We start from the raw sequence: 14,802 nt of genomic DNA on the forward strand, positions 1-14,802 counted from the left end.
AAAGAAGTGTGGATCACTTCTTTATGTTAGAGTAATATTTTTAGGGAATATACTGGGAATGAAACAATGTAAAAGCCACTTTTCAGAAACTATTTTTCTTCCTTAAAGTTTATTGGTCTCAGAAGTTTCTTAGAACCAAAAGGCTCCAAGTTCTGGCTGTATGCCTCATTGGCACTATGGTAGAGGGGGATCTTGTTCAGGTACCAATTGGACTAAATTTCTGAGGTTCCATCAAATTCTGAGATTCTATAAATCTGTGAAGTACCAGTGGTTTTCTCATGGATATCTGAAGATTTCTAATGCATAAATCTAGCATATTGGTTTGTCTTTATTAAATATATTTCCAAAAAACCCAGAAGCACCCATAGTATAAAACCTTAGTCATCTGATAGTAGTTTCTCTTTTCCATTGAGGCATCTACCTCAAGAAAATATAAATTGCTTTGCCAAGTCTTAAGTGCCAGAAGAAATCTTCTAGTGCTACTAATTTTTGTTAGTATTTTAAAGTTTACATTTTTACTATATTTTTATGTAACATTTGAAGATTTTTTCTCATTCTACATCTTTTTTACAAAAGTCTATTGGAGTTGCTTTGAATCATTGCATTGTTGAAAAGAGCCAAGTCCATCACAGTTGATCACCTCATAATATTGTTATTATGTATAATGTTTTCTTGGTTCTGATTGCTTCACTCTGTAAGTGTTTCCAGGCTTTTCTGAAATCAGCCTTTATCATCATTATTATTTGAATCATCATTATATTTGAACATTTTTAAACTTGATAATTGGCCTAGGCCTTTTCCTGATATAAACCAGTATTTAGATTCCCCTTTTCACCTAGGCTATTAGAATTACAAAAACATAGAATTTGTAAGATCTGCAACTTTTTTAAAGGAAGCAATGTGATATAATTATGGATAAATGTTGAAGGAAAGACTTTTTGATAGAATGTGAAAAACTTGTGAATGTGAAAAATTATTTTTTAGAGGTAAAAATTTAATGTTATCTGTGCTAAATTTCTCTATAACTTTTCCTTGTAGCACAGGGATTTACTTAGCTATGGCTAATGGCAGGATTTGTCCCATGTTTGCTAATATAATTTGTGGTTCTAGTTCCTTTGTCTCTTTGGATTAATAGTCAGATTTTTAAATTTGAATATGTCAGGAAGTACATTAACCATGACAAGTTTACAAAAAGTTCTTATCCTAAATGCACAGTATCTATAAAAGGACAGTGGTAATCATGACTAATTTCTAGACTTGCTTTATATTAGATTCCTCAATATTATACAGAAGTTAAGCTGAAATATCTTATTTAGTATATTGCAGTATTATATGTGACTTTATGTATACATAATAACACTGTCTTTTTCTTTATTTTTTTAGATTCTGTCAACTTTCAAGAACAAATGTGCCCTATAACTCATGGAAGAAAAACTACAAGTCAAGACATCTTTGGGTTCCAAGTTGCCGAAGTATGGAACAAAATCTATAGGCAGCACCCTGGAGTCAGTGTCAAATGGGACAGCTGTTAATTTATCAGGGAATTCTACGAGTAGCAGTGGCAAAAATTTCATCAAGCACAATGGCTCTATTAATATGTCTTCCTATTCTTTTAACTGGAGAAAGTCAAATAAATACCAACTCAATGAGCAGAGTACTAGAGATTCTCATTCTACCCAGAATTCATGTGGCAAACTAGTTGACCCTGAAAAACATGTTAATGCTCAAGAAACATTTGGTAAAGGTGGATTAAAGAGGGATTTGAAGAGTGTTTCTTTACTTACATCAAAGATAGCAAAGCCATCCAGTATGTTTGTTTCATCTTCAGAGGAGTTAAACCAAAAGACTTTGTGTGGACTATCTAGTTCAGGTAAATTCACCAAAGCATCGTTATTAGGAAGGACTTCATATTCTTCACTTAATGCTCCAAAATCACAGTTAAATGGATTTTATGGAAATAGACCAACTATAAGTATGCAAAGGCCTAGAGCAAACTCCTGTACCACCAGGAACAGTTCTGGAGAAAGTTTAGCACAGAACCCAGACAACATGAAACCTTTTACCTGTGAAAAAATAGTACGGTCACAAAGTTTTTCACATTCCATTCAGAAGTCTTTTCTTCCACTTTCATCCATTACTAGATCACATTCCTTCAATCGGGCTGCAGATCTTGCAAGGCCTTATCAAAACCAACAGTTGTCCCTTAGAATAGCTCCAAGGTCAAATATGCAGTCAAAAAATGTAAGATCAGAGGTTCTCAATAGAAATGAACATTTAGCATTTGGATTTAATAGATCTTATGCTACTTTTTCAAGTTCGGGTTTAAAGAAGTCGGTGTTACCAAATGGCTCAGGGGTGACATCTTTCGATTATAGGTTGGGTCGAACCTCTTTACTAAGTCCAAACAGACCGCAATTTACTGAGAAGATTATAGAGGATGATAATAAAAATTCATCTGGTGACAAATGTGTATTGGAAAACTCCTCAGTTTTGGGTAATGATGGAGCTATGGAGAAGGAAGACGACTCAGTAGAAAATTATAGTTCTAGAACAGAAAGTAGCCAAGGCATAAATGATAACATGCTGGAAGATGATGTAAAAGTCAGATACCTGAGTGATGATGTGGATGAAATATCCCTTTCATCTTTGTCTTCTTCTGATAAGAATGATTTGAGTGAAGACTTTAGTGATGATTTTGTAGATATAGAAGACTCAAACAGAACTCGAGTAACCCCAGAGGAAATCCCACTCAAAGAGGAAAATCTTGGAAGTGTTCCATTAGTGGATCCATTTGATTCTTTGAAAGAAAATGAAAAACCCTTCAATAAAACTGATGAATGGATAGATATCAATGTACCAGGTAAGTATTTTTATTTTGTTCCCTCTAGAAAGTTTTATCATAGATGTTTTAGTAGCCAGGTTGTTTATAGGAATAGTCTTTAGGAATTTCAAGTAAATATTCTTTAGCATGGCTCATCTGAATGAATTTTATAGACAAGGCTGAATAGGCAAAGTGATTAAGCTCCCTTTGGCAGCTAGATATCACAGTTGATAGTATCCTGGACATAGTTGGGAAGACCTGAGTTAAGATTTTGTTTAAGACACTGTCTTACTGTACACTTAACTGTATATAGACCCTTTGTTTGCTTCAATTTCCTCTTCTGTAATAATAATACTAGGTTATCCCCAGAGGTGTGAAGAACATGAGAATTAATAGCTATAAGCATTTTGCAAACCTTAAAACCTATAGAAATACTAGCTACCTCATGCTTTCCTTCTAGTATTTACATAACTATCTACTTAGTCAGGTAGGCAAAATCATCATTTTTATGTTTTCTCTTTTAGAATCTGTGTCAATGATGGGATCATACTTTTGCCTAACTTCCTATTTAATTGTATGAGTTAGCAATTTCTACGCCATGGTAGGAAAGCACTAACTCAAAGTATTTTTCTTTATATGTAAAATATCCAATGAAGGGTATAGTTTTAAGCTTTACAGGTGGTGTTACAGGATAGAAACTAATAATTACTGACTTTTATATAGTACTTTAAACTTTGTGAAGCTCTTTAATTTGAGATTCATAACAAACTGGTAGGTACCCCAAATATTTTTAATTCTTATTTTACAGTTGGAAAATTAAAGGTAAGTGCCTTGTTCACATGCTACACATTTGAAATTTAAACTCAGATATTTCTGACTTCAAGTCTTATCATACTGTTCATTTTGTTATTCTTCCTCTAAATAAAATTGTTGAAACTTGTATCTTCTTTTTATTTTCTTTAAACTAACATTTAGCATAGTGACAGGCATGCAGTAGATGCTTATTAAATATTTATTAATTGATTTACTTTATAAGCTGCTTAGGCAGAATTAATACCTTATTTATAAATGTATTGTTTCCACTGTAGTCATGTTAACATTCTATTAAATGGTAAATATTTTCTGGGTTGTTCCCCAGGATAGTCTTATAATCTTTATAAAATATAAAAGTCTGTACTTTATTCAGTGCTTTATTACTATTACTGTTACTGATATTCTATTTGATTTATTCCCCCTTATTTACCAAATTAGGCATCTAGGTGGAGCAGTGGCTAGAGTGCTGCACTTAGAGTTAGGAAGACTCATCTTCCTACGTTAGCATACAACTTTAGACACTACTTTGTAACTTCAGGCAAGTCACATAGAACCTTGTTTACTTCAGTTTCCACATCTGTAAAGTGAACTGGAGAAGGAAATGACAAACCACACCAATATCTTTGCCTAGAAAAATTCAAATAGGTTCATACAGAGTTGAACACGATTGAACAATGTGCCACATATACTTCTTGTTTAAAAATATCATTCATTTTTTTTGGGGTTCCTAAATTTTTGAGTTCCAAATTTTCTCTTTCTTCTTTGCTCCTCTTCTACCTGTTAGCAAGGCAAGCAATATATATATATATATATATATATATATATGAAATCATGCAACACATATTTCCATATTAGCCATTTTGCCCCAAAACAAATAAAAAAAGCAAGAAAAAATAAAATGAAAAAATTATACAGTTTTCACTCTGTTCTCATCATCAGTTTTCACTCTGTAGGTGATGACATTTTTATCATGAGTCATTATATTTGATCAGAATTATATTTGATCAGAATAACAAGTCTTTCACAATTGATCATTATCATTGTCAAAAGGTTACACTCTGTGAAAAGATGTAAGAATGTAATGGGATATATAAGCCAAAGGAAAATTTGGGGTGGGATTAAGGAGAACAGTTTGAGATGCCCTTGCTTGATAAATAGTTAATATTGTAGAACTAGAGTTGAGGAGGGAGACAGAGGCTGAACACATGGATCTGGGAGTTGACTGTGTAGAGGCCCTGATTAGATTAATGGTAACTGATGAACTTATCTAGACCACTTTTCTTAACCTTTTTTATATTTCATACATCCCTTTGGCAATCTGATGAAGCCTCAGGACTCCTCAAAATGATGTTTTTAAATAATGGGAGAAAATGATGAGTTTCACTTAGAGGGTAGTAAATAAAGATATAATTTTTGCATCCAAGGAATTCCTGAATTCTATGCCCAGATTAAGAACCTTTGAACTAGAGAGAAATAAGCAAAAACAGTGGACCTAAGAAAAAGAGCTCTTAAGTACATCGATACCTTGTAGTCATAGGCCCGATTTATGGTTTTGGAAAAAAAAAAATATTTTTGAACAAGAGTGACAAATATGAAATACTAGGTGGTTACTTTGAAATGAACCATACCTTCTTTTGTCTGTTAAATTGGCATTTTAACTTTTTTTTTCCCCTGAGGCAATTAGGGCTAAGTGACTTGCCCAGGGTCACACAGCTAGAAAGTGTTCAGTGTCTGAGGCCAGATTTGAACTCTGGTCCTTCTGATTTCTGGGCTGGTGTTCTATCCACTGTGCCACCTAGCTGCCCTTAGATTGGCATTTTAAAAGAGAAGTTTTATTTGTAATGCTTAAATATTCAGAGTAGACAGTGAAAAGTTTTTAAGACAGTAGAGAATAACTTTTTTCAGTGTAAACTAGTACTTATTCTGCCAGTAATTTGTTTTTGTCCCAAGCATTTTTAATTTCTTAAGGTACAGTATGAACCTTTATATTAGCAAAGGAATGTAGAGACATAAGAGAATAAGAATTTCATATTATCATTTATGGTGTTAGTGACCATTGAAGATTACCTCTCCTTTTAAGTGTCTAGAATGTACTGCTGTAGTATTGAAACCCAGACTTGACAATACCTGTTTACAAGAGAATTCTTGCTTTAAAGTCATTATTTTTGTGCTTTGATGATAGAATTGGAGACTTGTGACTGTTTCTGATCCTAAGAGCTCTTTAATTGACTGAAGATATTGTTAAAATTCATGACAATTTGAGGACTTTCCAAGAATGATAGTAGTCATAATGCATTAGTTCATAGATATTTAGACAGTAAAGTGCTTCTAATGTTTGGATGATTTTCTGACCTTGAGTCTCTAGCCATTAGTCGAAGGTTATTGTTGTTAGAAAAAGTACTGTTAGGAGAATTTTAGATTTTTGTATATATTATTAAATAAGTGAATTAGAACTAAGTTGTAGTTTTTTTTTTTTTTTTTTTTTTTTTGTTAGAACAGAAAATAACTAGGTATTTTTAAAAATCTGGTGAGAGGCATTGCTTATTATTATTAATGCTCAGAATTTGAAAAATGCTGCAGTATGAAATTGAGTTTTAAAACCTGAGAAAATAATTATTACATTGTGTTATGAAGTAAATATCTTTTTTTTTTCTTTTTTAATTAGTAGAAGACAAGAATGAATGTACCAAGCATACTACGGGGAATAATCTAATTTCTCCAGATATGGATTACAGAGCTGGTTCTTCATTTGAGCTCTCCCCATCTGATAGCTCTGATGGAACATACATGTGGGATGAAGAGGGTTTGGAGCCCATTGGAAGTGTCCATCCATGTGGAAGCTATGAGTCTTCAGAAATGAACAGCATAGTATGTATGAATTTTTCCAAGTTTTTTGGTGCATTTAATTTTTCTGATTCTAGAAAGATAAGAAATAATTAGTTATGCAATGGAACTTAGAGGTTAAAGGACTTCCAAAGTATCTGAAATTAAACAGTGAAATAGAGGTAGAGGAGCAGTGGAGAAGACGACAAAGACATGCATGGTTGAGTGTTTTTGGTATTTTATTTTTTGTACCTTCTTGGTAGCTTATTTTTATAAGCTTGCTACTTCAGTGTTTTGATAGCTTCTTATCCTATGTGGTTCTTGCCCAGGTCCTTGCATAAATCCTTCAAGAGGTTATAGAGCTTCTTATAAGTTTTTGAATTATTCTTGTTTTTCAATACTAGGTTATTTTTTCCATTCATGCATGGCCTTGATGATGTCATTATATTTTTGTTAATAAAATAATATTTATTGCTTGTATTTTTACCAATATGTTTGGTAGGAGTCAGAATTTTTCATTGTTAGGTAGTATGACATTGCAGAAATACTAAGCAATATAATACTCTCTTTAAATGGTTATAATTTAAATAACTCAATATATTTAGATTTGTAGTGACTGTCTTGAAAGATGACCTTATTTAAAAATCATTAAGTTTGTTATGCTGGGAGATATTTAGTATCCCAACAGTTTCTTCAAATGCTAAATGAGATTCAATTATAATTTTTTCATTACTATTCTCTGGGTACTAGAAATTCAAAAAACATATTTTGCTACTTTAATCTACTCTCTAGCAGAGAGTTTACTATGGATTTACAATGTCTATTGTCCATATTATGACATGTAGTTAGATAGAAAACTTAGCAGACCTGTTATTTGTAAATGGGCTCAGAACCAAGCAGGAAGAGGAGAATGGGTTGGCTTATATTCAAGAAATTGAAAATCTTTTTTTTAATGCTTCCAAACTTCTCCTAGAAACAAATTCTTCTGTTCTTAATATCAACATTTTACCAAATATAATCTTTGTGAAATTAAAAATGAGTATCACACAGGATAATGGACAGCTATATGGTGGGTATGAGTTCTGTGCAATATATAACATATGAGGAACTTTGAAGAGGAATTAGAGTAATAGATATCATTAGGGAAATATGATGAGGCAACAGAAAGATGAATTGTTCATGTAGCAAGAGAGGATAATATCTTTATGATAACAGGAAAAGTGAGGAAAGTCCCCAGCGTTTTGGAAGATTTCTTGTGATGAATTTCTGGGAAGGCATAGACAAGAATGGAGGGAAAAACTAAATCAGTTGGAATGTAGATGTATTTGTTTATGATGTCTTGCAGTGACTATCTTTGCCTGAAGAAGATTCAGGATCTGTGACATCCTTCTTAGTACTTTAAACCTAAATAGTCAGGCTGCTATAAACCCTATGGAGCATGCAGGTAGAACAGTTGTAGATAGAGAGGCTGTAGAGGTTGAGGGTGGAACGAATGTATTATATAAAAATGTGAGATCATATGATAATGTTGAATGAGGGGAGTAATTGCTCTAGTAGCAATTGGAATGATCTCTCTCATCCTCAGTTTGTTTCATTAATATCCTCAGATCTGTATATTGGGTATTAGAAATGTTGCTAGGATTCCAGGTTCAGGTCATATTATTCTGCATTTTCTACCTCAAGATGATTGACCTACAGATGAAAGTTATGTTTCTGAGGCCAGATGACATACTAGACTGCAATGTATAAAAGAGAAGGCAGTCCTCTATTGAAGAAATCTTAGAGACTTTTCACTAACTTCTTCCTCACTGGGACTATTTCCTGACTGTTTCAGTTAGGTGAGGTGGGGGGAATGGGATGTATGGGAGTGAGGGTGGTGGGGAGGGGAGATAGAGAGACTTGTATCAGTTACCTTTTGGGATCTCAGCATAGACCTGGCCTGGAATTAAATCACACTGTTGTATCTCTGCATTCTGCAGCACACTAGAGGGAAATTTTCATGGTTAATTACCTAAAAACCTTCTTAGAAGTTTAAGAAGAGAGATATCTATTGATGGAATTGGTTCTGTGGCCCTATAATAATATCAGACATTTCAGTCGTATTCTGAGCTTTATAAAACATTCTCATTGTGCTGTATCTAGAACTGGAGGAGACCTCAAAGGCCATTGATTAGTATTCCCTATCCACCCCCCATCTTGTATGCCACATAAAATTATGGTCCTCACAACAACCCTTCAAGGCAGGTATGACCGGTATGATAACCGTTTTATAGATAATAAATAGAGACTGAGGTACTTCAGACCTCCCCCAAAATTCCTTTCCATTATATAGGATATAGTTTGATGTATCAAGTGATGCCAAATGAAATTCCTCAATGGACCAATTGGTAGGGAAATTCTGGAATAAAAAAATTCAGAATAATGTGACTTACATCATTGAAAACTTGTTTTGATTAGGAAGTTTTTCCTCACATGATGCCAAAAGGTTGGTTTTTAGCTAGTAATTCTCATGAACTTCTCACTTTTTGCTATAAGCAAAAGATGTATGTTGAGGTACTTAATGACACAAACTGACAATGAGAAAGCACATTCTAATACCTGCTAGAGCCATTGCTTTATTACTTTAAATTTACTACATGATCTTAAAAGGTTCAGTGAACTTGAGAATTACATGTTTCAATATGGGAGCCACCTGCCAGTGGTTGCTGGAGGTCTAACTCATACTTGTAGAATGGATCTCTTCATGTGAGAGGAGGGTGATGATTCAAGAAGACTGAGAGGCCATTGCATTGTCTGACCTCTCTCCTCTTTCCTCCGATTTATTTCATTCCCAATCCACAAGGAACACCTGTGTCAGTAAAGCCTGCTTTGCCACTCTTTCAAGTTTATGATTCATAGCTGTGGAGGCTCTTGGAGAATTGACCTGCCTCTTCACCCAGGCATGGTCCTTAACAATTACATATGGAAAAAAGGATTTAACCTAAGCAAAATTCATCTCTTATTTTTATGATATAGTATAAAAGCATATTATATATGTATGCATGTATGTTTGTGTATATATATGTGTGTGTGTGTGTGTGTGTGTGTGTGTGTGTGTGTGTGTGTGTGTGTGTGTGTATCTTGACCTTTTTTTTAACAACAAATTGTGAAATGTAAGATTTGGTTACATCTAAATTCCTTTCATCATCATAGTGTTTTTTTTTTAAATGAGAAACTTCTTTAGTGAGATGGAATTCCATTCTGATTTATTCTATTTTGAAGGTGACAGCCGATTACATCAAGTAAAAGTTACATCATTCATGATATTGATTTATATTTTTGTACATCATGCTCATATTATTCCAGATGTGACATAACTAATCCAGAGTAAAGGGAAAGATTTGGAACATAAATTAATTTCTTCTAATGTAAATTACCATTACACTCATTCTTTTTAAAAAATCAGTCACAGAATACTACTGGCTCATGCCAAATTAAGTAAACTAAAATCTCTCAGTCTTTTTCACATGAATTTCTAGTAAGCCAGTTCTACTTCATTCTATATACAACTTTTAAATGTCAGAAGGAATTGAAACCAGTTCTCTTTTAATTCAAGTATAAACTTTTTCCACTTTAGCATGTTGCCTTCTATGATATAATTCAGATGTGATTCATATAATCTGAATTGAAAGGGACCTTCACAAGATTTCCATAGGAATCTTAATCCACTCCAGCACAGGAAATACTTTTCTACAAAGCCTCTGAAAAATGATCATACCACCTTTCTTGAAAATCTTTTAGTCATAAGTAACTTATTACTTCCCAAAACAGGCCATTTCATTTTGGAAAAGTTTTTGGTTAGGAAGTTTTTCCTCACCTGATGCCAATAGGTTGTTTTTTTCCCCCCGCTTCAAGGAGGAGGTGAAAAGGTTCAATGAATGACTCTCTGCTTTCCAGGAGAACAAAATCATCCTTGATAGAGTATAAGTACTGCTTTGAGAAAAATAAAGAAAAAGAATTTTAGAAGGTAAAGGGAAACCTAGCCTGTGTTAGGAGTTTGAGGGATAGAAGAATGTGACTCAGGAACACTCAACCATTTAAGCCACTTAATCAATTTGAGATTTTTCTAAAAGAGAAATGAAGTTGGACTCTCTGTAGAGGTTATTCTTCCCTATGCTCCAGAAAATAGTGATACTGTGCCATGTACTGTCCCATGTACTGTCAGCAAAGATTTCTAGTTATCAGAGGAAGAAAAAAAATTATTCTATTCGGTAATGAGAAAAACAAAGTGGTCATGTCAACCAGACATGAACATTTATATAGTGAGATATTTTCCCAAAATATGATAAAAGACTTGCATGGCATCAATAAAAAGGCTGGTAGACTAACACTGTATATCAAGACTTTGTCCTATAGAGAAATCTGTGAAATGAATGGCACAAATATGATGGAGAATACCTGACTGAAAAACATTAGAAGTGAAAATGAAACTGATAAGAGTTCTAAAAGTAGAACACAAAACTAGTATGGAAATTAATAGTTGAATAATGAGTATAAATAGGAGACAGATTTTCTATTCAATAAGAAAAATTCCCTTTTTCTTAGAGCTATTCAGGACTGGAATTGGTTGTTTTGAGAGGAGGTCTTCAGGCAAAAGTTGGATGACCTTTTATCAGGTATCTGTTTATTGAAAGAATTCTTCCTCAGGTATGGGTAGTATAGGTTATCCTTAAGGTTCCTTTTAACTCTGAGATCTTATAATTCCATTTGTTAAACTTAAGTCCTCAACAACAACAAAAAAGAAATGATAAAAATGTTTCAATGTAGTTTTTTAAAGTATGTTTAAATACAAGTTTTAACTGGAAATACTTAAGTGATTGAGTTTTAAAATTATACTTAATGTAACTTTTATGAGGAATTTTTGCCTATATTTTCTTTGGCTTCTTCATTGATGAATTAATTGTCTTGATAAGAATTTTTAAAATTCTTAAAGGCAGAAATTTTAAATTTGCTCTCAGGGATATAGGGACTTCACTATATATCATGAGTAAAACTACATACTGATGAAAATGGTATTTTAGGAAGTTTTATTATTATATGTTCAGAGCAGTAATAATAATAGTTAACATTGACATAGCCCTTTAAGATTTGCAAAATAATATATAATAATATGTATTTACATAATATTATCTCACTTGATCTTCACAGCATGAATTAGGGAAAGAGAATAGAGATGGAAAGATCAATAAAGATATAGGTAGTAATTCAGGAATCAGATAGTAGGGGCCTGAACTAGTAGAATGGAGAGAAAATAATTACAGATCTTGGTGAGTGATTGGATAAAGTAATAGACTAGTTTTATCTTTTTTGTTTGTTAAATTTTTATTTTTTCAATGAAAAAAAGTCCATTTTTTTCCCTTTCACTCTCCTCTCCAATGAAAAAACAAAGATTTTCTAATATGCATGGTCAAAAAAACCAAGTTTTCCTGTTGTCCATGTCCAAAAATGTATGTTTTCCTTTATGTTCTCTGAATTCATCACATCTCTGCCAGGAGGTGTTGGTAGTGCGCTTAATAATCGATCCTATGGAATTATGATTGGTCATTATATTCAGACGTCTTTTAAGGCTTTCAGAATTGCTTGTTTTGAGTGTTGTTGTCACTATATTCATTATTCTTAGATCTGCTCACTTCCCTCAGAGTCAGTTTGGATGACTTCTTCACAAGCATGGTTGAAATGACACTTTTGTTTGATAAATGAGGAAACTGAATCAGGAAAGCCAGGTGACTTGTCTTTCTGCCTCAGAGATATGTGCCAAGCCCCTCCCCTTCAGCCCTACAGTCTCAGAGCTTCTTTTGGATTTTTATCTAGCCTGTACTCCCAAGAAATAGGTGGTCCGATCTCTTGCTCTTTTCAAGAAGGAAACTTGTCAGGAAACTTTTTTCTTCAAGGCTTAGAGCAAATAGGCAAATCTACCCTGTGCTTTTTTATGTGCAGTGCCTAGATGATGCACTGACAGGGATACTGGACCAATGTCTCCAGAAGAACACCACCTGGTGGGGAACCTCGATGTGACATACCCTCACTGGGTTATTAAATCATGACATAATGTCTTCCTTTAGGTTTTAGGAATTGGGCTTGAATTCCAAAAGTACCTGGCCAGCTCATAGCCGTGCGCAGGTGTCACAGGTATAAAGGTCACATGTTGGGGGCTCATTGGACCAAAGATGATTGGGAGGCTGGTGATGCCTTTAGAAGTAACAGGAAAATTGAAAAGAGGAGGAGGTTAGGGGTAGAGATAATGACTTCTGTTTGAACATACTCAATTTGGGGTGTGTTTATGGGATATTCAATTTGAGATATTTAAAAGGCAGTTGGTGATAAGGGACTGGAGCTTGGAAGAAGACTAGGAAGCTAGGCAAGTAGATTTGGGAATCACTTGCATAGAGAAGATAATTATTATTATAGTATTATGGGAATTGATGAGATCACCAATATGAAGTTGTGAGATATGATAAGGGAAAAGAGAAGAGGGTCCAGGTCAGAGCCCTGGGCTTACTCATGATTAGTGGGAATGACTAAATGAATATAGCAAAGGAGAATAAAAAAGAGTGGTCAGTAGTAGGAGAATCATTATATTGTCACAAAAATCTAGAACATAAAAAGTTCCAGGAGGAAATGATCAACTATTAAAGGCTGCAGAGAAATTTACAAAAAGAATATTGAGAAAAAGGCATTAGATTTGGCAATTAAGAAATCATTAGTAACTTTGGAAAGAGCATTTTTAGTTGATAGAAGCTGGAAGCCAGATTGCAGAAAGAAGTGGATGAGAGGAGAGGAAGTAGAAGTACCTAGTGCAGGTCAATTTCTTAAAGGATTTCATTTAAAAAGAGACAGTAGATACAGGGTGATAGCTAGTGATGTGGTCAGCAGCAGAAGGATTCATTAGATAAGATGATGAAGATTAGACAAAGAATAGGTTAGAGGGTGCAGTCTACTGAAGATGAGGAGAGACATTGAGGTTAACAGTTGTATGTCCAGGAATTTGCCCTGGCGAAGAGAAAGGCTCCCTTTTCATCAAAGAGCAAAGGAGGACATGATGAAATGAGATATTTAAATTGATGTCTGTATTGGTATTGTGAGATGAGAAGCGGAAGAAGAGTTCACTTTTGGCAAATGGTCTAATTTGGAGAGAGCAATTTTTGTTAAATGATAGTCAGACCCTAGAGGGCTAAAGAGAGAGGAAAGCAAGTGGAGGCATTGAATATAGATTGTTTCCTCTCAAAATTTTTTGTTTACTTATTAAGTAATTAGTTTAACTCATTTAAATATCTCTACTACGGCAGCTAGGTGGTGCAGTGGATAGAGCACCAGTCTTGAATTCAGGAGGACCCAAGTTCAAATCTGCTCTCAGACACTTAACACTTCCTAGCTGTGTGACCCTGGGCAAGTCACTTAACCCCAGCCTCAGGGGAAAAAAAAAAATTAAAAAAATATATCTCTACTAGCCTAGCAAAACAAATGATCTCACTGTCCCTGCAAATGGTTTCTGAAGATAGTAGTTTATATTTCAGTCAAACTTCAAAAGGATATAGACCTTCAAAAGGACCAACCGGGGGACTCTGATGCTTGACTGGTAGGTCACAATATGCTTCTCTCAGCTGAATCAACTCAAGGTGTCCTCAGTGCCTATCCATATTGAATAGGCTTCTACTGTAGATGAAGTAAGTCTTCTTTTGTATGTCTGTTAACTGTCGTATTTTGGAGAACCAGAGAAAGCCTTTGGTTGCAATACACCCCACTCAGGGTGCTACAAGGGCATTTCTGAAAAAGTAATCCTCCCTTTAGCCACTGTCAATCTCTGTAATGGAGAGGGTTTGTCATAGGAAATACCCATACTGATTTAATTATAAAGCTCAGAGCCTTTACCTCCTTGTCCTATCTCCCTCAAAAAAAACAACAAAAAAAATTGATTAATGTGTATGAAAAGCAGAATTAAAGAATTTTATAACTAGAACAAGCCTCAAATACAGGGCAATTAAATGGGAAAGGTAGGACTAGAACCCAGATTTTAAGACTGCCAGTCTACTTTTCTTTAGATATCTATTATGTAAAGTTAATTTTCTTTATAATTCCTTAGGCTCTGTTATTATACCTTAATTACTTGCAAGTCATCTAATGTCAATTAACTTGCTTTAAACATTCAAAATATCTGTTATATTAGTCTTTGCTTTAGGGAATCCAACTTAAAGTTTTCAGTATAATTTATTTTTTAAATAAGACTGGTCTTAATTATGAGTTGTGCATAATTAATGTTCCCATGGGAAAATGTTTGAGGTTTGAATTCTAATGTAATCTCTCTTAGG

General features: G+C 34.0%; 1 protein-coding gene across 6 annotated transcripts in view; it reads left to right on the forward strand.

Moving 5' to 3' along the window:
- The window catches only part of CCSER2 (coiled-coil serine rich protein 2), a 114,846-nt gene that overhangs the window by 16,715 nt on the left and 83,329 nt on the right, over window positions 1-14,802 (forward strand). For 5 of the 6 annotated variants that reach the window (XM_074296376.1, XM_074296379.1, XM_074296380.1 and 2 more), the window contains exons 2-3: window positions 1,384-2,860; window positions 6,300-6,502. In XM_074296376.1, the coding sequence (XP_074152477.1) occupies window positions 1,423-2,860; window positions 6,300-6,502 (1,641 nt within the window). In that variant the 5' untranslated portion in view covers window positions 1,384-1,422. The remainder of the gene's footprint in view (window positions 1-1,383; window positions 2,861-6,299; window positions 6,503-14,802) is intronic. The other variant, XM_074296377.1, reaches the window with a different exon arrangement.

Source organism: Sminthopsis crassicaudata, chromosome 2 (assembly GCF_048593235.1).
Source record: "Sminthopsis crassicaudata isolate SCR6 chromosome 2, ASM4859323v1, whole genome shotgun sequence".
In the NCBI taxonomy this organism is placed as follows: domain Eukaryota; kingdom Metazoa; phylum Chordata; class Mammalia; order Dasyuromorphia; family Dasyuridae; genus Sminthopsis; species Sminthopsis crassicaudata.